General features: G+C 45.1%; 1 protein-coding gene across 9 annotated transcripts in view; it reads left to right on the top strand.

The window, feature by feature from the left end:
- MTCL1 (microtubule crosslinking factor 1) overlaps positions 1–25,646 on the top strand; it is a 138,279-nt gene that overhangs the window by 67,260 nt on the left and 45,373 nt on the right. For 8 of the 9 annotated variants that reach the window (XM_063716846.1, XM_024235854.3, XM_024235856.3 and 5 more), the window contains exons 4-6: positions 16,387–16,446; positions 22,074–23,387; positions 24,491–24,646. In XM_063716846.1, the coding sequence (XP_063572916.1) occupies positions 16,387–16,446; positions 22,074–23,387; positions 24,491–24,646 (1,530 nt within the window). The remainder of the gene's footprint in view (positions 1–16,386; positions 16,447–22,073; positions 23,388–24,490; positions 24,647–25,646) is intronic. The other variant, XM_054537664.2, reaches the window with a different exon arrangement.

Raw genomic sequence — 25,646 nt, 5'->3', positions numbered from 1 at the left:
CAGCGCGAGCGACGCAGAAGACGGGTGATTTCTGCATTTCCATCTGAGGTACCGTGTTCATCTCACTAGGGAGTGCCAGACAGTGGGCGCAGGTCAGTGGGTGAGCGCACCGTGTGCCAGCCGAAGCAGGGGCAAGGCATTGCCTCACTCGGGAAGCACAAGGGGTCAGGGAGTTCCCCTTCCAGGGGTGACAGACGGCACCTGGAAAATCGGGCCACTCCCACCCGAATACTGTGCTTTTCCGACGGGCTTAGGAAACGGTGCCCCAGGAGAGTATAGCCCGCACCTGGCTCAGAGGGTCCTACGCCCACGGAGTCTCGCTGATTGCTAGCACAGCAGTCTGAGATCAAACAGCAAGTCGGCAGCGAGGCTGGGGGAGGGGCGCCCGCCATTGCCCAGGCTCGCTTAGGTAAACAAAGCAGCCTGGAAGCTTGAACTGGGTGGAGCCCACCACAGCTCAAGGAGGCCTGCCTGCCTCTGTAGGCTCCACCTCTGGGGGCAGGACACAGACAAACAAAAAGACAGCAGTAACCTCTGCAGACTTAAATGTCCCTGTCTGACAGATTTGAGGAGAGCAGTGGTTCTCCCAGCACGCAGCTGGAGATCTGAGAACGGGCTCACTGCCTCCTCAAGTGGGTCCCTGACCCCTGACCCCCGAGCAGCCTAACTGGGAGGCACCCCCCAGCAGGGGCAGACTGACACCTCACACGGCCGGACAGGTACTCCAACAGACCTGCAGCTGAGGGTTCTGTCTGTTAGAAGGAAAACTAACAGAAAGGACATCCACACCAAAAACCCATCTGTACATCACCATCATCAAAGACCAAAAGTAGATAAAACCACAAAGATGGGGAAAAAACAGAGCAGAAAAACTGGAAACTCTAAAAACCAGAGTACCTCTCCTCCTCCAAAGGAACGCAGTTCCTCACCAGCAACGGAACAAAGCTGGACGGAGAATGACTTTGACGAGCTGAGAGAAGAAGGCTTCAGACGATCAAATTACTCCGAGCTACGGGAGGATATTCAAACCAAAGGCAAAGAAGTTGAAAACTTTGAAAAAAATTTAGAAGAATGTATAACTAGAATAACCAATACAGAGAAGTGCTTAAAGGAGCTGATGGAGCTGAAAACCAAGGCTCGAGAACTACGTGAAGAATGCAGAAGCCTCAGGAGCCGATGCGATCAAATGGAAGAAAGGGTATCAGCCCTGGAAGATGAAATGAATGAAATGAAGCGAGAAGGGAAGTTTAGAGAAAAAAGAATAAAAAGAAACGAGCAAAGCCTCCAAGAAATGTGGGACTATGTGAAAAGACCAAATCTACGTCTGATTGGCGTACCTGAAAGTGACGGGGAGAATGGAACCAAGTTGGAAAACACTCTGCAGGATATTATCCAGGAGAACTTCCCCAATCTAGCAAGGCAGGCCAACATTCAGATTCAGGAAATACAGAGAACGCCACAAAGATACTCCTCGAGAAGAGCAACTCCAAGACACATAATTGTCAGATTCACCAAAGTTGAAATGAAGGAAAAAATGTTAAGGGCAGCCAGAGAGAAAGGTCGGGTTACCATCAAAGGGAAGCCCATCAGACTAACAGCGGATCTCTCGGCAGAAACCCTACAAGCCAGAAGAGAGTGGGGGCCAATATTCAACATTCTTAAAGAAAAGAATTTTCAACCCAGAATTTCATATCCTGCCAAACTAAGCTTCATAAGTGAAGGAGAAATAAAATACTTTACAGACAAGCAAATGCTGAGAGATTTTGTCACCACCAGGCCTGCCCTAAAAGAGCTCCTGAAGGAAGTGCTAAACATGGAAAGGCACAACCGGTACCAGCCACTGCAAAATCATACCGAAATGTAAAGAACATCGAGACTAGGAAGAGACTGCATCAACTAACGAGCAAAATATCCAGCTAACATCATAATGACAGGATCAAATTCACACATAACAATATTAACTTTAAACGTAAATGGACTAAATGCTCCAATTAAAAGACACAGACTGGCAAACTGGATAAAGACTCAAGACCCATCAGTGTGCTGTATTCAGGAAACCCATCTCACGTGCAGAGACACACATAGGCTCAAAATAAAAGGATGGAGGAAGATCTACCAAGCAAATGGAAAACAAAAAAAGGCAGGGGTTGCAATCCTAGTCTCTGATAAAACAGACTTTAAACCAACAAAGATCAAAAGAGACAAAGAAGGCCATTACATAATGGTAAAGGGATTAATTCAACAAGAAGAGCTAACTATCCTAAATATATATGCACCCAATACAGGAGCACCCAGATTCATAAAGCAAGTCCTGAGTGACCTACAAAGAGACTTAGACTCCCACACATTAATAATGGGAGACTTTAACACCCCACTGTCAACATTAGACAGATCAACGAGACAGAAAGTCAACAAGGATACCCAGGAATTGAACTCAGCTCTGCACCAAGCGGACCTAATAGACATCTACAGAACTCTCCACCCCAAATCAACAGAATATACATTTTTTTCAGCACCACACCACACCTATTCCAAAATTGACCATATACTTGGAAGTAAAGCTCTCCTCAATAAATGTAAAAGAACAGAAATTGTAACAAACTGTCTCTCAGATCACAGTGCAATCAAGCTAGAACTCAGGATTAAGAATCTCACTCAAAACCGCTCAACTACGTGGAAACTGAACAACCTGCTCCTGAATGACTACTGGGTACATAACGAAATGAAGGCAGAAATAAAGATGTTCTTTGAAACCAACGAGAACCAAGACACAACATACCAGAATCTCTGGGATGCATTCAAAGCAGTGTGGAGAGGGAAATTTATAGCACTAAATGCCCACAAGAGAAAGCAGGAAAGATCCAAAATTGACACCCTAACATCACAATTAAAAGAACTAGAAAAGCAAGAGCAAACACATTCAAAAGCTAGCAGAAGGCAAGAAATAACTAAAATCAGAGCAGAACTGAAGGAAATAGAGACACAAAAAACCCTTCAAAAAATAAATGAATCCAGGAGCTGGTTTTTTGAAAGGATCAACAAAATTGATAGACCGCTAGCAAGATTAATAAAGAAAAAAAGAGAGAAGAATCAAATAGATGCAATAAAAAATGATAAAGGGGATATCACCACCGATCCCACAGAAATACAAACTACCATCAGAGAATATTACAAACACCTCTATGCAAATAAACTAGAAAATCTAGAAGAAATGGATAAATTCCTCAACACATACACCCTCCCAAGACTAAACCAGGAAGAAGTTGAATCTCTGAATAGACCAATAACAGGAGCTGAAATTGTGGCAATAATCAATAGCTTACCAACCAAAAAAAGTCCAGGTCCAGATGGATTCACAGCCGAATTCTACCAGAGGTACAAGGAGGAGCTGGTACCATTCCTTCTGAAACTATTCCAATCAATAGAAAAAGAGGGAATCCTCCCTAACTCATTTTATGAGGCCAGCATCATCCTGATACCAAAGCCTGGCAGAGACACAACAAAAAAAGAGAATTTTAGACCAATATCCTTGATGAACATTGATGCAAAAATCCTCAATAAAATACTGGCAAATCGAATCCAGCAGCACATCAAAAAGCTTATCCACCATGATCAAGTGGGCTTCATCCCTGGGATGCAAGGCTGGTTCAATATACGCAAATCAATAAATGTAATCCAGCATATAAACAGAACGAAAGACAAAAACCACATGATTATCTCAATAGATGCAGAAAAGGCCTTTGACAAAATTCAACAACCCTTCATGCTAAAAACTCTCAATAAATTAGGAATTGATGGGACGTATCTCAAAATAATAAGAGCTATTTATGACAAACCCACAGCCAATATCATACTGAATGGGCAAAAACTGGAAGCATTCCCTTTGAAAACTGGCACAAGACAGGGATGCCCTCTCTCACCTCTTCTATTCAACATAGTGTTGGAAGTTCTGGCCAGGGCAATTAGGCAGGAGAAGGAAATCAAGGGTATTCAATTAGGAAAAGAGGAAGTCAAATTGTCCCTGTTTGCAGATGACATGATAGTATATCTAGAAAACCCCATTGTCTCAGCCCAAAATCTCCTTAAGCTGATAAGCAACTTCAGCAAAGTCTCAGGATACAAAATCAATGTGCAAAAATCACAAGCATTCTTATACATCAATAACAGACAAACAGAGAGCCAAATCATGAGTGAACTCCCATTCACAATTGCTTCAAAGAGAATAAAATACCTAGGAATCCAACTTACAAGGGATGTGAAAGACCTCTTCAAGGAGAACTACAAACCACTGCTCAAGGAAATAAAAGAGGATACAAACAAATGGAAGAACATTCCATGCTCATGGGTAGGAAGAATCAATATCATGAAAATGGCCATCCTTCCCAAGGTAATTTACAGATTCAATGCCATCCCCATCAAACTACCAATGACTTTCTTCACAGAATTGGAAAAAACTACTTTAAAGTTCATATGGAACCAAAAAAGAGCCCGCATCACCAAGTCAATCCTAAGCCAAAACAAAGCTGGAGGCATCACACTACCTGACTTCAAACTATACTACAAGGCTACAGTAACCAAAACAGCATGGTACTGGTACCAAAACAGAGATATAGATCAATGGAACAGAACAGAGCCGTCAGAAATAATGCCACATATCTACAAGTATCTGATCTTTGACAAACCTGACAAAAACAAGAAATGGGGAAAGGATTCCCTATTTAATAAATGGTGCTGGGAAAACTGGCTAGCCATATGTAGAAAGCTGAAACTGGATCCCTTCCTTACACCTTATACAAAAATCAATTCAAGATGGATTAAAGACTTAAATGTTAGACCTAAAACCATAAAAACCCTAGAAGAAAACCTAGGCATTACCATTCAGGACATAGGCATGGGCAAGGACTTCATGTCTAAAACACCAAAAGCAATGGCAACAAAAGCCAAAATTGACAAATGGGATCTAATTAAACTCAAGAGCTTCTGCACAGCAAAAGAAACTACCATCAGAGTGAACAGGCAACCTACAAAATGGGAGAAAATTTTTGCAACCTACTCATCTGACAAAGGGCTAATATCCAGAATCTACAATGAACTCCAACAAATTTACAAGAAAAAAACAACCCCATCAAAAAGTGGGCAAAGGACATGAACAGACACTTCTCAAAAGAAGACATTGATGCAGCCAAAAAACACATGAAAAAATGCTCACCATCACTGGCTATCAGAGAAATGCAAATCAAAACCACAATGAGATACCATCTCACACCAGTTAGAATGGCAATCATTAAAAAGTCAGGAAACAACAGGTGCTGGAGAGGATGTGGAGAAATAGGAACACTTTTACACTGTTGGTGGGACTGTAAACTAGTTCAACCCTTGTGGAAGTCAGTGTGGCGATTCCTCAGGGATCTAGAACTAGAAATTCCATTCGACCCAGCCATCCCATTACTGGGTATATACCCAAAGGACTATAAATCATGCTGCTATAAAGACACATGCACACGTATGTTTATTGCGGCATTATTCACAATAGCAAAGACTTGGAACCAACCCAAATGTCCAACAATGATAGACTGGATTAAGAAAATGTGGCACATATACACCATGGAATACTATGCAGCCATAAAAAATGATGAGTTCACGTCCTTTGTAGGGACATGGATGAAATTGGAAATCATCATTCTCAGTAAACTATCGCAAGAACAAAAAACCAAACACCGCATATTCTCACTCATAGGTGGGAATTGAACAATGAGAACACATGGACACAGGAAGGGGAACATCACACTCTGGGGACTGTTGTGGGGTGGGGGGAGGGGGGAGGGATAGCATTGGGAGATATACCTAATGCTAGATGACGAGTTGGTGGGTGCAGCGCACCAGCATGGCACATGTATACATATGTAACTTACCTGCACATTGTGCACATGTACCATAAAACCTAAAGTATAATAATAATAATAATAATAATAAAAGAAAAAAAAAATGTAAAAAAAAAAAAAAAAAAAAAAAAAAAAGAATCTGTAAGAATTCTGAAAATTATCAGTCTGCGTCTACATCCTCGTTCCCATACTTATAATTTACAGCATCCTAATTTTTATTTGTCTCCTTTTATTACCAATCTAAATTTTTTAAAAATTTAGACTTTCAAAGTCTGTCTCTGACACACTTTAGCAATTGAGAGCTTATTAATTTTTCTGAAATTGTGTGGAAGAAATTGGCCAACTTAAAATAGGAAGCATTAAGAATGGACATGAAAGTCCAAATAATTGTCTAACTTCATATTTTATTTAATCATTTTCAATACTCAGCAAAGCATCAGCCTTAGATGGATTCAGTTTGGATTCACAAACTTAATTTTTTTTTCTTTTCAGTAGGAATATGCAATTGATTTGCTGGCAATTGATCAGGCTAAAAGGAGGGAGTAGAATTAGTCACCAGGCAAAGCCCCCACTGGCGGGGGTTCATGTTATTTAATAGTCTGCATTTACCTGTTCCCTTCATTGTTCCTTGGAAGACACTCTCCATTGGATCTCTGAGGCATCCAGAGGAATAAACTGGGCATGACTAATGTGCACACAAATTGTCCTACACCCGTGGTCACTTCACCCAGGGTCCAGTGGCATCTGGTACGCTACACTGGACAAGACCCTGGCAGGTGGCCATTGAGGAGCCTGTGCGGCTCTGTGCTGGAGGCACAGTGATTGTTCCTCATGACTGCTTGGCACTTGGCCAGGGGACCATATGCCTGGAGATGTGTAATGCATGGGGTACCTGGCCAGTTTCCCCAACCCTCAGGGGGCTTCCTGGTCTTTTTAACCAACCACATATGCATAGGCTATATTCGAAGGACCGAGCTGATGAAAACAATATCAGCTTATGGGAAGAGACCCCAGAAATTGGTGAATAACTTCCATTGAATTGTCATTGCAATCCCACATAGGAGATCCATGATAGTCTCTTTTCTCTGACATCTTTAAAACGCAAGTTTTATTTTTCTGACCTTTTTTTTTCCATTTTAAAGGAAATAGTACTTACTGTAGATCATTTATGAAAGCCACAAAAGAAAGAAAATGAAAATCACTAATAATCCTGTCACCTGAACATGATGACCGTTAACATTTGGGGGTGTACTGCTGCAGGCCACTTTCCTTATATATATATGCTCTACTGCTGCAGGCCACTTTCCTTATATATGTATGCTATACTGCTGCAGGCCACTTTCCTTATATATATATGCTATACTGCTGCAGGCCACTTTCCTTATATATATATGCTATACTGCTCCAGGCCACTTTCCTTATATATATATGCTATACTGCTGCAGGCCACTTTCCTTATATATATATATGCTATACTGCTGCAGGCCACTTTCCTTATATATATATGCTATACTGCTCCAGGCCACTTTCCTTATATATATATGCTATACTGCTGCAGGCCACTTTCCTTATATATATATGCTATACTGCTGCAGGCCACTTTCCTTATATATATATGCTATACTGCTCCAGGCCACTTTCCTTATATATATATGCTCTACTGCTGCAGGCCACTTTCCTTATATATGTATGCTATACTGCTCCAGGCCACTTTCCTTATATATATATGCTATACTGCTGCAGGCCACTTTCCTTATATATGTATGCTATACTGCTCCAGGCCACTTTCCTTATATATATATGCTATACTGCTCCAGGCCACTTTCCTTATATATATATGCTATACTGCTGCAGGCCACTTTCCTTATATATGTATGCTATACTGCTCCAGGCCACTTTCCTTATATATATATGCTATACTGCTGCAGGCCACTTTCCTTATATATGTATGCTATACTGCTCCAGGCCACTTTCCTTATATATATATGCTATACTGCTGCAGGCCACTTTCCTTATATATGTATGCTATACTGCTCCAGGCCACTTTCCTTATATATATATGCTATACTGCTCCAGGCCACTTTCCTTATATATATATGCTATACTGCTGCAGGCCACTTTCCTTATATATATATGCTATACTGCTCCAGGCCACTTTCCTTATATATATATGCTATACTGCTCCAGGCCACTTTCCTTATATATATATGCTCTACTGCTGCAGGCCACTTTCCTTATATATGTATGCTATACTGCTCCAGGCCACTTTCCTTATATATATATGCTATACTGCTGCAGGCCACTTTCCTTATATATGTATGCTATACTGCTCCAGGCCACTTTCCTTATATATATATGCTATACTGCTGCAGGCCACTTTCCTTATATATGTATGCTATACTGCTCCAGGCCACTTTCCTTATATATATATGCTATACTGCTGCAGGCCACTTTCCTTATATATGTATGCTATACTGCTCCAGGCCACTTTCCTTATATATATATGCTATACTGCTCCAGGCCACTTTCCTTATATATATATGCTATACTGCTGCAGGCCACTTTCCTTATATATATATGCTATACTGCTCCAGGCCACTTTCCTTATATATATATGCTATACTGCTCCAGGCCACTTTCCTTATATATATATGCTATACTGCTGCAGGCCACTTTCCTTATATATGTATGCTATACTGCTCCAGGCCACTTTCCTTATATATATATGCTATACTGCTGCAGGCCACTTTCCTTATATATATATGCTCTACTGCTCCAGGCCACTTTCCTTATATATATATGCTCTACTGCTCCAGGCCACTTTCCTTATATATATATGCTATACTGCTGCAGGCCACTTTCCTTATATATATATGCTATACTGCTCCAGGCCACTTTCCTTATATATATATGCTATACTGCTGCAGGCCACTTTCCTTATATATGTATGCTATACTGCTCCAGGCCACTTTCCTTATATATATATGCTATACTGCTCCAGGCCACTTTCCTTATATATATATGCTATACTGCTGCAGGCCACTTTCCTTATATATATATGCTATACTGCTCCAGGCCACTTTCCTTATATATATATGCTATACTGCTCCAGGCCACTTTCCTTATATATATATGCTATACTGCTGCAGGCCACTTTCCTTATATATGTATGCTATACTGCTCCAGGCCACTTTCCTTATATATATATGCTCTACTGCTCCAGGCCACTTTCCTTATATATATATGCTCTACTGCTCCAGGCCACTTTCCTTATATATATATGCTATACTGCTGCAGGCCACTTTCCTTATATATATATGCTATACTGCTGCAGGCCACTTTCCTTATATATGTATGCTATACTGCTCCAGGCCACTTTCCTTATATATATATGCTATACTGCTGCAGGCCACTTTCCTTATATATATATGCTCTACTGCTCCAGGCCACTTTCCTTATATATATATGCTCTACTGCTCCAGGCCACTTTCCTTATATATATATGCTATACTGCTGCAGGCCACTTTCCTTATATATATATGCTATACTGCTGCAGGCCACTTTCCTTATATATATATGCTATACTGCTGCAGGCCACTTTCCTTATATATATATGCTCTACTGCTGCAGGCCACTTTCCTTATATATGTATGCTATACTGCTCCAGGCCACTTTCCTTATATATATATGCTATACTGCTGCAGGCCACTTTCCTTATATATGTATGCTATACTGCTCCAGGCCACTTTCCTTATATATATATGCTATACTGCTCCAGGCCACTTTCCTTATATATATATGCTATACTGCTGCAGGCCACTTTCCTTATATATGTATGCTATACTGCTCCAGGCCACTTTCCTTATATATATATGCTATACTGCTGCAGGCCACTTTCCTTATATATGTATGCTATACTGCTCCAGGCCACTTTCCTTATATATATATGCTATACTGCTGCAGGCCACTTTCCTTATATATGTATGCTATACTGCTCCAGGCCACTTTCCTTATATATATATGCTATACTGCTCCAGGCCACTTTCCTTATATATATATGCTATACTGCTGCAGGCCACTTTCCTTATATATATATGCTATACTGCTCCAGGCCACTTTCCTTATATATATATGCTATACTGCTCCAGGCCACTTTCCTTATATATATATGCTATACTGCTGCAGGCCACTTTCCTTATATATGTATGCTATACTGCTCCAGGCCACTTTCCTTATATATATATGCTATACTGCTGCAGGCCACTTTCCTTATATATATATGCTCTACTGCTCCAGGCCACTTTCCTTATATATATATGCTCTACTGCTCCAGGCCACTTTCCTTATATATATATGCTATACTGCTGCAGGCCACTTTCCTTATATATATATGCTATACTGCTCCAGGCCACTTTCCTTATATATATATGCTATACTGCTGCAGGCCACTTTCCTTATATATGTATGCTATACTGCTCCAGGCCACTTTCCTTATATATATATGCTATACTGCTCCAGGCCACTTTCCTTATATATATATGCTATACTGCTGCAGGCCACTTTCCTTATATATATATGCTATACTGCTCCAGGCCACTTTCCTTATATATATATGCTATACTGCTCCAGGCCACTTTCCTTATATATATATGCTATACTGCTGCAGGCCACTTTCCTTATATATGTATGCTATACTGCTCCAGGCCACTTTCCTTATATATATATGCTATACTGCTGCAGGCCACTTTCCTTATATATATATGCTCTACTGCTCCAGGCCACTTTCCTTATATATATATGCTCTACTGCTCCAGGCCACTTTCCTTATATATATATGCTATACTGCTGCAGGCCACTTTCCTTATATATATATGCTATACTGCTCCAGGCCACTTTCCTTATATATATATGCTATACTGCTGCAGGCCACTTTCCTTATATATGTATGCTATACTGCTCCAGGCCACTTTCCTTATATATATATGCTATACTGCTGCAGGCCACTTTCCTTATATATGTATGCTATACTGCTCCAGGCCACTTTCCTTATATATATATGCTATACTGCTGCAGGCCACTTTCCTTATATATATATGCTCTACTGCTCCAGGCCACTTTCCTTATATATATATGCTCTACTGCTCCAGGCCACTTTCCTTATATATATATGCTATACTGCTGCAGGCCACTTTCCTTATATATATATGCTCTACTGCTCCAGGCCACTTTCCTTATATATATATGCTATACTGCTGCAGGCCACTTTCCTTATATATATATGCTATACTGCTCCAGGCCACTTTCCTTATATATATATGCTATACTGCTCCAGGCCACTTTCCTTATATATATATGCTATACTGCTGCAGGCCACTTTCCTTATATATATATGCTATATATTATTATGTTATATATATGTGTTATATATTACTATTTAATATATGTTATATATTAAATATAAATATATTTTAAGCATTTTGAGGTCACTAAATATATGCTGTCTATAACCTGTATTTTCTTTATAGTGTATTATGAGCATTTCCTATATCCTTAAATAGTCTTCAAAAGCATGACTGTATCTAGAAATCTAGTATACAACATGAGGACGATGAGTCCTATTGTATTGTGTACTAGTGATTTGTCAAGAGCATAGCTTTTAGGGATGCTAACCACAAAAAATGATAAGAAAGAAAGGTAACTGTATGAGATGATGGTTATGTTGATTTGCCTAACTGTAGCAATCGTTTCACTATGTGTATTCTGAGATGAGCATATCAAAACATCATGTTGTATATCTTAAATATATACAATAAAATAAAAGGAAAAAATTGTAATACCTCCATAGTATTCACTCACGATGATAGAAGGTGCTGTGAAGAGTATTCTCATTTATAAATCTTGGTGCATGTCTCTTGTGCTTAGGGTATGTTCTCAGAGGTGGAATTACACCTCTCAACCTATGCCTTTGTAAGGCCAAGTTGCACCACCATCCCCCCACACCCCCCGCCATGCTGCAGGTTTCTCACGCCCCTTCATGTGCACAGAAGTGCCCGTCTCCCTGGGTTCATGCTAACACTGAGTGCCCTGCTTTTTTGAGTCTATAAATCTCTAAGTGAAAAAAAAACTTGTTTTAATTGTCAGTAATTGTGTTTATTGGCCGTTTGTTTATTTTATTAAGATGTGTTTTCCGTTGCTTGCAAGATGCTACTCTTTTGTCTGTCATGTGTTAGAAAAATCTTTTTTCCAGTTTGTCATTTGCCTTTTAATACTATAAGTGGTTTCTTTTGATATATTCTTTTTAAAAGTGAAAAATCTTACCAATCTATCAATCTTTTCTCTGGATGTTTCTGCTTTTGTTTCTGTGTTTATAAAGATCACACATCAATTGATCTTTTTTTTCTTGTTCCTTTATGATTTTTTTGCATCTAAAATTTTAATTCATCTAAGATTTATCTCTATATAGTATGTGTCTCACCTTTTTTGATCTCACAGTGTGTTTAGTTGTTTCCCCAACACATACCAAGTAGTTCATCCTTTCCTCACTAGTTCAAAATATGACCTGTATCAATTATCAAAATCTCATATATTCTTTAATCTATTTCTGAGCCTTCTGTTTAGTTTCATTAATCTGTCTATCTTATACTAGCACCGAACCATTGTATTGAATTTTTATATCTAATAGCACAAATACTGACATTATTTTTCCTTTTCAAAGTGTTCTTGGCAATTTTCACCAACTTATTTTTCTAAATTGGGGTCAGCAAAGTAGTTTGAGGCTTTGCAGGCCTTAACAGTTTTTCACTAGTGCTCTACTCTGCCCTTGCCGTGCAGAGCAGCCATAGACAGTGATAAATGAGGCTGTATTCTAATTAAAGTTTGTTTACAAAACAGGCTGTGGGTTGATTTGTCCTGAGGGCCATGGTTCGCCAACTTCTGTTCTTGATGAGTTTTTGAATTACTTTGTCCATTCTTACCACGCTCACAAACACATAAACACACTCTTTTCGAATATGTGTGTGTGTGTGTGTGTGTGTGTGTGTATTTTTTTAAGGAATTTGGTTAAAATGACATCATGCTTACAAAATGGTTTGGAAGAAACATGGTGTCTGTATTACAAGGTCTTCCCATTAGGCAGCATTAAGCATTATTTTATGTTGATCTTCAGTGTTCTGTGGTTTCTTTCATATAGGTTCTGAAAATTTCTGGTCTTTCTTTCTTTTCTTTCTCTTCTTTTTCTTTCTTTTCTTCTTTGTTTCCTTTCTTTCCTTCTCCTTACTCTGTTGCCCAGGCTGGAGTGCAATGGCGCGATCTCAGCTCACTGCAACCTCCACCTCCTGGGTTCAAGCGATTCTCCTGCCTTTGTCTCCCGAGTAGCTGGGATTACAGGCATAAGCCACGAAGCCCAGCTAATTTTTGTATTTTTAGTAAAGACAGAGTTTCACCATGTTGGCCAGGCCAATCTCAAACTCCTGACCTCAAGTAATCTGCCCACTTCGGCCTCCCAAAATGCTGGGATTGCAAGCATGAGCCACCGCCCCTGGCCTCTGATTAACTTTAAAACTTTAACCCTTGCAGTGTTTTTCATTCTAATTGCCACTGTGAATGGAGTCTGTGAATGGAGGAAGAGTGTCCCATGACTCCCTGCCTGTTCTGTGATTTGCTAGGATGGCAGGACTCAGGGCTACAGTTGACAGCCCATCAGCAAGGGGAAGGGACACATGGGGTAGGGGTGGCTAGAAGAGTCCATCCAAGGGCTCCCACCCAGAATGTGCTCCAGCCACCAGCCTCAAATGCAGCAGCCCATGATTCTGCGTAGATTTTGTCTCCAGTTCTAGCTTTCATTTTACTTCATTTAGTTTTCTTTCAGTGCGTACACTGGGAGAATGTGATGAAAGCCAGGGACAGCAGGCTCTGCCCTCACTGTGGGCCCTGATTGCTATTACAGCCCTGGAATTAAGTCCTTTAGGTTAAAGCTTGGGAGAGAGCCTGCTGATTCATCAGGATTTATCTCACTCAGCTCATTCAAATAAAAGAAACTTCTGGCCGGGCACGGTGGCTCATGCCTGTAATCCCAGCACTTTAGGAGGCCGAGGCAGGTGGATCACCTGAGTCAGGAGTTCGAGACCAGCCTGGCCAACATGGTGAAACCTCGTCTCTACTAAAAAAAAAAAATTAGCTGTGCATGGTGGTGCACACCTGTAATCCTAGCTGCTTGGGAGGCTGAGCCAGGAGAATCGCTTGAACCGGAGAGGCAGAGGTTGCAGTGAGCCGGGATTGCACCAGTGCACTCCAGCCTGGGTGACAGAGTAAGATTCTGTCTCAAAACAAAACAAAACAAACAAAAGAAACTTCTTAACTGAAGCATGAAGGTAGAAATCTTGGGGAACTTCCTTATTAAGGGTGGAGAAACTCAAGCTGTCCTTAAGACAGGCTTACCTTTACCTGTTGGAGGATACTGGTTCTCTTTGTAGTGTGACCCACTTTACCAAAAAGACTAAAGGAAATAAAGCCTTCTGCAGCTGGGGTTCCTTCCACCTTTGTTAGTCAGGGAGCCTGCTGCCCCTGCTCCATAATGATTCTGTGACTCTTCCGCCCTCTGCTCTGAGGGCCTTCTCTCAATTATCTATTTTATATTTTCCGGGTCTCCAGCCTCCTAGAGGCTCAGGGGCAGTTAGAATTTTAACTCTTTCTTAACCTAGGATTCTTCCCATAAATGGCAAGGGCTGGCATTCTGAGAGTGAGGCACTTAAAATGTGAACAGTGCTGAGTCAATGAACTTAAGTTCTAACTGCAATGTAAGTGACTTGCATAGAGCCTCCTTTGCAAACTCTTCTGATATAGGGTGGGCACCCAGGAATAAAGCGGAGAGAGTCAGGGCTCTGAGCAGACCTCAGATGAGGCCCTGGACCCCGAGGTGGAGCTGCAGAGGGGAGGGAGGTGGGCGTTGGGGACAGTCTCTTTCCTTTTGCAGGCTTGCCTTGATAGGTCTGGGGCCGGCAGAGCTCTGCTTCCCCACCTGCTTCCTTCTAGCTTTCCTCAGGGTTAACTTAATCTTTGCAGATTAAGAGGCTACAAATCCCTTCATATTCCTCTAGGATGCTTCTCACTCCTCATTTCTTTCTGCCTTCACACTTTCCCTTTGCAGGAGCTGGCATATCTCCCAGTTAGTCTGTTGCAGACACCTCTAGGCCCCTTTACTCATACTCCTGTTTGTATTTTCAGATGTATTTGCAATTTCTTGCCTGGAGTCTATAATGTAAAACTAGGCAGGGCTCCCAGGCACTGAAGGACACAGCCAAGGCCTTCATTTCACATAGGAATTAGTTAGGAGCTTTGTAAGATCTTTAAGATGGAGGTTTAGCCATGAATTGGAGTGGGTTTCCTGAGAATTTCACAACCTAGTTAGGTTTTCTCTGTAAACAAGGGCCGCTCTTCTCTTCCTTCACACCACTTTTTATCTGGCCACTCAGGAAACACTAGTTATTTATTTATTTTTTGAGACAAGGTCTTGCTCTGTTGCCCAGGCTAAAGTACAGGGCTACAGGCCTGATCATAGCTCATTGCAGCCTCGAACTCCTGGACTCAAACAATCTTCCCGCCTCAGTCGCACTAGTAGCTGAGACTTACAGGCACATGACTCCACACCCAGCTAAGTTTTTAAAAATTATTTTTTGTGTGGCTGGGCGCGGTGGCTCATACCTGCAATCCCAGCACTTCGGGAGGCCGAGGCAGGTGGATCACGACGTCAGGAGATTGAGACCATCCTGGCTAACACAGTGAAACCCTGTCTCTACTAAAAATACAAAAAAATTAGCTGGGCGCGGTGGCGGGTGCCTGTAGTCCCAGCTACTCGGGAGGCTGAGGCGGGAGAATGGCATGAACCCAGGAGGCAGAGCTTGCAGTGAGCCGAAATCACGCCACTGCACTCTAGCCTGGGCAACAGAGTAGTGAGACTCCATCTCAAAAAAAAAAAAAAAAAAAAAAAATTCTTTTTTGTGGAGACAAGTTCTTATTACTGTGTTGTTCAGGCTGGTCTCAAACTCCCAAGTGATCCTCCCGCATTGGGATTATAGGCATGAGCCACTGCTCCTGGCCAGGAAACACCAATTAATTCTCATATTAGCCCAAACAAAACATGATTTGGAAAGTGAACCAGCTCCAGAAATATGAGTTATCTGTTTCCCAAACTTCCTGCCTTTCTCCTCTTCTTCTTGCCTTGTCTGCACTGTTAAAGTTATCCCAGCCACTTTCCTTTTTCATTAAACTGAACACTTAAGGAATACCCCAAATACAATAATTAGGATTTTAAGAATCTTAAGATTCAAAGACCTCATCTAACTTCTCCAACTGCATTTACACATTGATGCTAAGTTGTTTCTTGATTCTGGTGGGAAACAGCCTCCGTTCAGTGTGTGTGTGTCCCCATCCGTGGGGACGATGTTCGCAAATGCTGGCTGTCACATGTGAGCCCTTGGTCACAGAATGTCACTTGGATCTATTTCAGAGTTCCCTAAAAAGAAGAAGCACCCGGGAAATGTACAAGGAGAAGAAAACCTTTAACCAGGTAAGCAGAGGTTTTCATTCTAATGTTACATCTCCTATAAGTGAAGTCGACTCATTTTGAATTTTTTTCAGTAAGTGTTAGCTTTGTCTTTAAAACATTCAAAGAAACATTACCTGCCCAAACACGTGGACTCATTCCTAACCTCCACAGTGTGAACATTTTCTTTGCAAACCCACAGCTCCTCCCTCTTGTTTCTCCCTCACACTGACAAGCTGGTGATTTCTTCAGGAAAAAGAACTGGCTTCGTGTGAAACAGAATTAAGTATAGTTTGGGGGCCTGACAGTACTTATAAATGGTAAAAAGTGTTTTGACCTTCAAAGTCATCCACACAGTGGAATAAAACAGCCACTGTGGTGTCGAGTCGTTCATAAGACATTGTTTTGAATGTTGTTGTTGTTTTTTAAATGCCCAAGCTGAACAATATCTTCAGTGGTCCTAATTGAAGGTAAAATATTCTCAGCCCTTTCTAGATGCACAGTATGTATTCTTCAAAACTTTCTTAGCTTTTCTGTAAAGCTGTTTTACTGGATTCTGTTTTTAAATTGCTGCTAGCATTAGGTGGTGGAGAGAACAAAGGTGTCATTGGGATATCAGCTCACTGCACTCTGAGAGCAAGTAGTAATTAGAGAGACACAATGAGTCGGGGTAACTAAGAGCTCAGCAACCTCCACCGACCTCCTGCAGCCCTGTCCCTGTGAATTCCCCTCTTAAGGATCCCCTGGGTTTCTCCATTCTCCAAACTCACTGATCCCCAGGGCATCATTCAAGGCGGGGCAGGCCCCTGCAGCAGCAGAAAGCTCAACTGTTCCCTTCCACCCTCCCCATCCTCCCAGTCTCACTTTGGAATCCATTAATAACAGGGAAATTAAAGTCTGCCATCCTGTTGCTGGGTGCTTATACTCTTCTGGGCTGAGAGTGTTTTCAATTAACTGTCTCTTGCCCAGGGAAGATCTTTTCCTTAAAAGGGGAAATTCTGCCCCATTGTGAAATGAACAGCATGGAGTTGCATTCGCTCTGTGGGTAAAACGGGCCAAGAACAGGAGCTGCTGCTCCTTAGGCATGTGTCAGAAACCCTGGTACCTGGGATGTGTTGAGCTGCCCGCCCAGCCTGTGGGATTATTGAGGAAGGAGTTTCTGTTCAGCAGAATGGTGGAATGGAGCGCCCTGGGAACTGCAGGCCCGCAACCAAAACCCAAAGGAAGCTGGTGCCCCGGTGCAAGGTAGGCACGCGGGCAGTCACCCGGTCAGGGTGCTGGCTGGACGGCTGACTTGCAAGCCAAAGAATATATACAGAGAGCGATATATTTCTGTTGCTTGACAAGGCCTTTTCTGCTGGTGGTGTTGGTGGTGGGCCCCTGGGTGTCTCCCCTCCTGGCCATGCCTGCCCTCTGCCTGCAACAGGAATCGTGTGTCATATGGAAAGTTGGACTTGACCTACTTTCATACCACATTCCTGGGGCTATCCAATGATCTCTTGAAACCAGAAATGATATCCTTCAGTTTAGACTTGGCCTTGACCCCCTGCCTCCGCTAGACTCTTGGCAGAGTTTTAAGAAGTCTACGGTTACAAGATAAGATGGGCATCCAGCCTCCCACTGCCTGAGCTGAAGCTGTGATTCCCCATCTTATGAGAAGGAGTGGCTTCCCCTACTCAGAACAGGCCGAGCTCAGCTTCCCTCAGGCCGCCCCTTTCTTGCACACAACACCCAGCAGGTGCAGCGGGCCCTGCTCCAGCTGCCTCGACCTCACGGAAGACGTCTGACTCCTTCATTTAATACACACTCTCCCATGACTTCCAGAACAGTCTTTCTTTCAAACCCTGCTTTAGTCTTGGTGGCAGGCCTCATAGTGCATATGTGGTTGTTAAGTAGAAATGACAGCATGCTGTCATGCTGACAGCTTTTTTCTTTAAGGAAGGAGAAGACGTTTTGGACATTGTATCAATCCTCAGGTAATCTACAAATTGACATTTGTTAGAGTATGTCATAGGATCTTGCTGCTTTAACTGACCTGGGTTTAGGTTCATGGAGATGGAGGAGAATTGTTCTATGATAGATTTGTAGTGGACGGTGGACAGAGGGGAATGGTGTGAGGTTGAAGGTTTCCAGAAATCAAGGTGATTTGAGGGCTCTGTGGGGACCTTCTGCCTGCATGAGGGGGTACAGATAAACACGTATAACCTTCAGCATGTTTCAGGACCCTTCAGAGATCTTACCTCCTTCCCCAATTTTTCAGTTCAACTTGTTGGGGAAGACTCCCAGGAGTTGGTCATAGGTACTTCCCTGAGCCTTCCTTGTTATATCATTTTTCCCCTTCCGTGGGGTTTGTGGTGAGCAAGGAGGGACCAGGCAGAGTGGAATTGCCTGAGTCCCTGGTCCACACGCCTGTTTGAGCCAAAAGCTTCCCGCACCATGCAGGCAACTCTGCCCCTCGCCTGCACCTCCTGGACTGGCTCCACCACATCAAGGCCTCACCAGCTGCAAGTTTCCACGGATGCTGGTCACAGCAGGCGGCCCTGCCCCCACTTTGTCCAGCCCAGTCTCGAGTCCCAGGCTCAAGAAGGGTGGAGAGTGGGGCTGAGTTTCCTTGCAGCTGGACAATGCTGCCCTCTGTGATCTCTGCTGCTATGGATTTCTCTGCTTTAGAGGTGGAGATGGGATCATTTAGATGATTTTTGACAATGGACAGACACTGGCTCTCAAGTTAACAATGGGGCATGGGGCTGAGGGCACTCCCCTGTTTTCTGGTCCCAAGCTTTTAAGTATTTACAATCCATTTCCATTGATAGGTATTTTAGCTTAAACTCCATTTCTTCATGGGAACAACAAAGACCTGTCTATGTATTTGGATTTCTTACAAATCTGTGTTTAACAAAAATTGAAAAGATGCTTGTGTTTGCTCTACTTTTGAAAGTTCTAAGAAGCTGGGGTTGTTTAAAAGTAACATGCCAACTTCTGGTACATAGTAGGTACTTAATAAATATTTCCTGAAAGAATGAATGAACAAGGCCAGGTGTGGTGGCTCATACCTGTAATCCCAGCACTTTGGGAGGCTGAGGTGGTGGATCACCTGAGGTCAGGAGTTTGAGGCCAGCCTGGCCAACATAGCGAAACCTCATCTCTACCAAAAATACAAAAATTAGCTGGGCATGGTGGCACGCTCCTGTAGTCCCAGCTACTCGGGAGGCAGAGGCAGAGGGCAGGAGAATTGCTTGAACCTAGGAGGCAGCGGTTACAGTGAGCCAAGATTGCGCCATTGCACTCCAGCCAGAGTGCAGACTCCAGAGCAAGACTCCATCTCAAAAAAAAAGAATGAACAGATAAACAAGCATGCTTTTCCTCTAGTATTAGTATTAAATACAACGTATGCCTTTTACAGCCCATGTATTGTGTGTAGGTTCTTTCAAAAAATACGTCATTACCCCAGCAGCGATGATAGCATAGCCCATTTGCCTCAGTAGTTGTGAGTAGGGCAGACGGCCTTACTTCAGGTTAGTCACAGGATTGCTTTTTATGTCTACCTAACCCAAACCCAACCAAATCCTTCATGTGATAAGTTCTCAGAACTCAAAGACGATGTGACATTTATATGTTACTCTCCTAACGTGCAAAGAAGGAGAAAAACTCTTTACCGGCTCCTTTACCCAATACTAATTGTGTTTCAGACAAATAAGAAAATTAATTTCAGGGAGCTAGAGCATGGTGATTTATCATATACAAACCAGTTTATATGTAATAAATACACTTTTTAGGTTTATGATTTATCATATACAGACCATTATTTCATTTGACCCTCACAACGATGTTGTGGTTAAGTGAGCATTCCTGCTTTAGATACAAAGAAACAGGTTCACCGGGGCTCAGTCATGAGCCCAGGTCCCTTAGACAGTAGGAGGGGCAAAGCTAGGACTCCGGGCAGCATGTTTGACCCCAAGTCCAGCAGGCCTGGTTTTGTCTTCAGCTAAGAGATGACAGTGGGCGTGTCATCCTCCCGAGGGCGCACAGATAGCGCCAGGGCAAGCTTTCCCTGTGGCAGTGGCTGCACATTTGGTCGTAGGTGTTGGGCTGAGCCTTCTTGGTCATATCGTTTTCCCCCTTTCCATGGGGTTTGTGGTGAGCAAGGAGGGACCAGGCAGAGTGGAAGGAAGAAAGTTGGGAGGCGCCGAGGGAGGCATTTCTCTTTCTGCCACATGATGAGTGTGCGACCAGACTGCGGCAGAGAACGAGCCATGCTCTCTGAGTGTAAAAGCTGCATTGTGAGCGCACCTGACAATCCGAAGGAGTTAATTCTCCCCCGGGGGCTGACTTGTTCCAGAGAAGGGGCGACAGGCCTGGAGAGCAGTTTGAAGCCTTTTCCTCCACGAGGGCTGTGGGATTTGACTCCCGCAGAGCTGTTGTTGACAGTTTCTCTGTGTGATGGGGGAAACCTTTGCTGAAGCCTTTTGAAACTTTTGATGGCTGATCAAAGAGGAGTGATTTGTGAAATCGGTTATTTTTCCCATCTGCTGAATGTGAACAGTAAAACGTTTTTGCAAAACCAAAACGGGGAGTTCATCTGGCTTCAAAACAAGGAGACCAGCCCTGCAAAGCAGAGTTGACTTTCCACTGGATCCAAAAAGTGCTGTTTTGACCTCAGCCAAGCATTGCAGGCTGTGAACAGCAGAGTCAGCTTTGAGGATCCTCCAGAACCCTCTGGAAGCCCTATGAGGACACTTCTCAGGTTTTGATACACTTGACTCCCAACACTTAACTCCTTGCCTTGGGTCTCTGAGTTTAATTTCCTGCTGTGTTATAGCAACTAAAGGGAAAGGAACATAAGTAAAGGCTCTGAAGTTGCACTTGCATGGCAAGAGGCTGCAAGGAGCTCAGGTGTCTGGGTCTGCAGTACCCAGTGTGTACCCAGAGCTCGGTATTGACTCAGCACGTGCCTGGACTTCCAAACACCCTGATGCTCATACCTCATGTTTTTGTCATGTCATTCTTGTGGGACATTAGGGCTGGGGAGACCGGGATGGGGAGAAGCGAATTGCCCTGTCTCAGGTACCTTAGGAAACCAGGGGAAAGCTGAGCTCTCATTTGGGAGGGCCTGACTTCCCCATCCTGGTCAGACCTCGTGGATTGCGGGCCACTTTGAAAGAGGGAGGTCTGCACGTTGGAGGTGGTTGAGTGCAGCAGGGTGGAACCCTGTCTGCCTGCACCAGACCTTGGTGAGGGGTCCTGCTGTCTCTCACTGGTGCTGGTGAGTAACCAAGTGGGATCCAGAGAGCAAGGAGGGGTTGCACATTCCCGCTGGGTTTTGGGCCTCATTTCGTCTTCCCTTCTTTGCTCATAACTTATATGATGGTTTCCATGTGCACTTTTTTTTTTCCAAACTAATTTTTTTTGGTTTCTTTTGTTTCTGTGGCAAAGCAACAAACTGTAGGCCTTTCACAGGCCCCCTCCACAAAGCCCCCGGGCCCACCTCTGCTTTGTCTTGGCTCTTTCTCTATGTAACTCAACGGCACCGACGGGAAGATCGGTGTTTGATGTTTGTGTGCGTTGGGGGCGAGGTGTGAGGGGAATCATGAAAAACACGAACATTTGGTATTTTCAAATAACCCTTCTCCCGGGCTGTTCTCTCCTGGCAGGATGACAGTGCCGATTTGAGGTGCCAGCTCCAGTTTGCCAAAGAGGAAGCCTTCCTGATGCGCAAAAAGATGGCCAAGCTAGGAAGGGAGAAGGACGAGCTGGAGCAGGAGCTCCAGAAGTACAAGTCCCTCTATGGGGATGTGGACAGTCCCCTGCCCACAGGGGAAGCAGGCGGGCCCCCCAGCACCCGGGAGGCCGAGCTGAAGTTGCGGCTGAAGCTGGTGGAGGAGGAAGCCAACATCTTGGGCCGGAAGATCGTGGAGCTGGAGGTGGAGAACCGTGGCCTCAAGGCAGAGATGGAGGACATGCGGGGCCAGCAGGAGCGGGAGGGCCCGGGTCGGGACCACGCACCCAGCATTCCTACCTCACCCTTCGGTGACTCCCTGGAGTCCTCCACCGAGCTCCGCCGCCACCTGCAGTTTGTGGAAGAGGAAGCGGAGTTGCTCCGGAGGTCCATCTCCGAGATCGAAGACCACAACCGGCAGCTGACCCACGAGCTCAGCAAGTTTAAGTTTGAGCCTCCCCGGGAGCCGGGCTGGCTCGGGGAGGGTGCAAGTCCTGGTGCCGGGGGTGGGGCCCCCCTGCAGGAGGAGCTGAAGTCAGCCAGGCTGCAGATCAGCGAGCTCAGTGGCAAGGTGCTCAAACTGCAGCACGAGAACCACGCGCTGCTGTCCAACATCCAGCGCTGCGACCTAGCAGCCCACCTGGGGCTGCGTGCCCCCAGTCCCCGGGACAGCGATGCCGAGAGTGATGCAGGCAAGAAGGAGAGTGATGGGGAGGAGAGCCGCCTGCCCCAGCCCAAGCGGGAAGGGCCTGTTGGTGGGGAGAGTGACTCGGAGGAGATGTTTGAGAAGACGTCGGGCTTCGGGAGCGGGAAGCCATCGGAGGCCAGCGAGCCGTGCCCCACGGAGCTCCTGAAGGCCCGGGAGGACTCTGAGTGCCTAGTGACCCTAAAACACGAGGCCCAGCGGCTAGAGCGGACGGTGGAGCGCCTCATCACGGACACTGACAGCTTCCTCCATGATGCAGGGCTGCGGGATGGTGCGCCCTTGCCAGGGCCTGGCCTCCAGGGCGAAGAGGAGCGGGGTGAGGGGGACCAGCAGGAGCCCCACCTGCTGGGGAACATCAACGCCAAGATGAAGGCTTTCAAGAAAGAGCTGCAGGCCTTCCTGGAGCAGGTGAACCGCATTGGGGATGGCCTATCCCCCTTGCCCCACCTCACAGAGTCCTCTAGCTTCCTCTCCACTGTGACTTCCGTGTCCCGGGACTCCCCCATCGGGAACCTGGGGAAGGAGCTGGGCCCAGACTTGCAGGTAAGGGGGCTCGTGGCTTCGCCTCCCTGCTCCGCCTTGCTCTTCCTCCTTCTCGCTGGCATTGCTGCACTCGGGCTCACGCTGCTCACGGCTGCTTGGTTATGATTTCAAACCTGCATTGTACTAAAGCCTCCGGGGCAACCGGATCCTCTCTCTTGGTTGGGCTCCGTTTTTGTTTTTTTTTTTTTTGTTTTTTTTTTTTTTTAAGCTCTCTTGTATTGCCTTGTTTCTTTTTCCTTTCTCCTGTCTTATTTTTACCTGCGCCGCGGCTCATGGTTTAGAGGCCCTCCCAGACACGAGGCTAAGCCCAGTGGAAGCGATAGGGCTCGACGCAGGCCGGCCTTGCTCCTCTCTTTGTATCTCAACCAACCAGCCACCCGCTGAAGAAGCCGTGAGGAGGCTAAGACAAACGCATGTTACAGTCAGGATAATTAGCAGACTCGCTAACGAGCACGTCCCTTCCTGGGTGTGTTTCAAGGGACACAGTGCAGTCCAAGGCCCTAGGCAGCCCAGGCCCCCACTCCCCCTGGAGGATCAGTCAAAGCGGGCGAGGAGCACGGTGCTGAGAAGGATGGTTTTGGTGGAAAAGCTCTGCTGGCTCCTGCCGCCCTGCCGCCGCTGGGGAGGGCGCGGAGGGCCTCCGAGGACTGCTGTCCTAGCCTCGCCTGAGTGCATGGCCCAGCTGCCGCCCTGGACTGTGGCTTTGGCTGCTCGACCCACAAGTAAGGAAGGAAGAGCCTCGTTTTCCGTTTCCTTCATGGGTAGCGTGCTTGCAGTTGAGTTCTGGATTCACGCATCGCCATCGCATGTGCCCCGTAACCAGTGTTTTGCACCCCCACTTTCTCTTTGTGCTTTTCAGATGTTTCCACCCGCCCCTTTGCTCATTCTCATCTCGGGTCTGTTTTCTTCACTTTCTTACACCACTGTCTTTAAGCCTATGTTTCTATTCATGCTGTTCTTTGGTCGTTTTCTCAGTCGTCTCCCTTGTCCATTTTTGTTTTCTTTATCCCCCCTCCCTGCCTCCACCCTTGTCCTTTTTTTTTTTTTTTTTTTTTTAAATTTTAAAAAACAACAACAACAAATTCCTCCCGTGCACCTAACAGTCCAGACTGAAAGAGCAGCTGGAGTGGCAGCTCGGGCCGGCCCGAGGGGACGAGCGGGAGAGCCTGCGCCTCCGAGCTGCGCGGGAGCTGCACCGCCGCGCAGATGGGGACGCCGGGAGCCACGGGCTGGGAGGCCAGACCTGCTTCAGCCTGGAGGTCAGCGTGGGCAAGCAATCCCCCCCGCACCGCCCCCCCCCCCCCCCGCTCCTTTTTCTGTGTGGCTGGCTGTGTGACGTTTTCTGTCCCGAATGAGGCCCTGAGGGAACATGGCAGGAGAAGGTGGAACTAGGCGGAACTCACTTGGTAGCAAACCCATTTTGTGGCACTGGGACAGGCAGGTGTGCGCAGGTGCCTGCGGTGAACTGCTGTGCTTGTCAGACAGAGGGACAGCTCACTGCAGGCGCTGTCCACCTCCTGTTTCCGCAGACTGGGAGCACCTGGAAGTAGGCTGATTGGTGAGTGCGCAGTGGCTTCTTGTCCAGAGAAAGAAGGGATGAAAACCCAGCACGGGCTTCCCTGCTCTGGAGGAAACTCCCCTTAGAGTTCCCCTTTTCAGCTCTTTGTTGCCTGTGTCTCGTGTGACCATCCCGTGGTCTCGAGTGACACTGCTGGCCGGTTGGTAGAATCAGGGGGGCTCACTCCTGACCTGTGGGCACCCTTAGAAGTCTCTGTCACCACAGTAACCCGGTGTACACAAGGCTCCAGCCACCACAGGGACCATGGTTGGAACTGTTGTCAGCAGCCTGGAAGAGTGAAAGCTCTTAGACGCGGGCCACCCTACCCGGGACAGAAAGAGGGGATTCTCGAGGAGCTGTTGAATGAGGAAGCACCTTTTAAAGTCCAAATGCTGTGTCAGTGTAAAGTATGATTAATAATAACGAGAGAATGCCATGTCCTGCCATTGGGGACTGTCAAGGGGGAAAGCATGTCACAGCTCCCCTAGTCAGGGGCCCGGTTTTCCCTTCCCACTGTAGCTCTTTCTTCTTTGCCATGGGCTGTTTCTGGAACCACAGCTCTGGCTACACAGGGCGGCCCCCTTCCCTTTGATGGCTGGTTTTACAGGAACTGCATCTCCTTTCCCGAGTGTTCCGTCCTTCAAGGTGTGTCACACATAGCTGTGTGCAGTTAGAGCCTGTGTCAGAGAGCTCTCCTCCTG

This window comes from Pongo abelii, chromosome 17 (genome assembly GCF_028885655.2).
Source record: "Pongo abelii isolate AG06213 chromosome 17, NHGRI_mPonAbe1-v2.0_pri, whole genome shotgun sequence".
NCBI classification, from domain to species: Eukaryota; Metazoa; Chordata; class Mammalia; order Primates; family Hominidae; genus Pongo; species Pongo abelii.
Note: the sequence above shows the minus strand (reverse complement) of the source record. Positions and strands in the feature narration are given on the sequence as shown.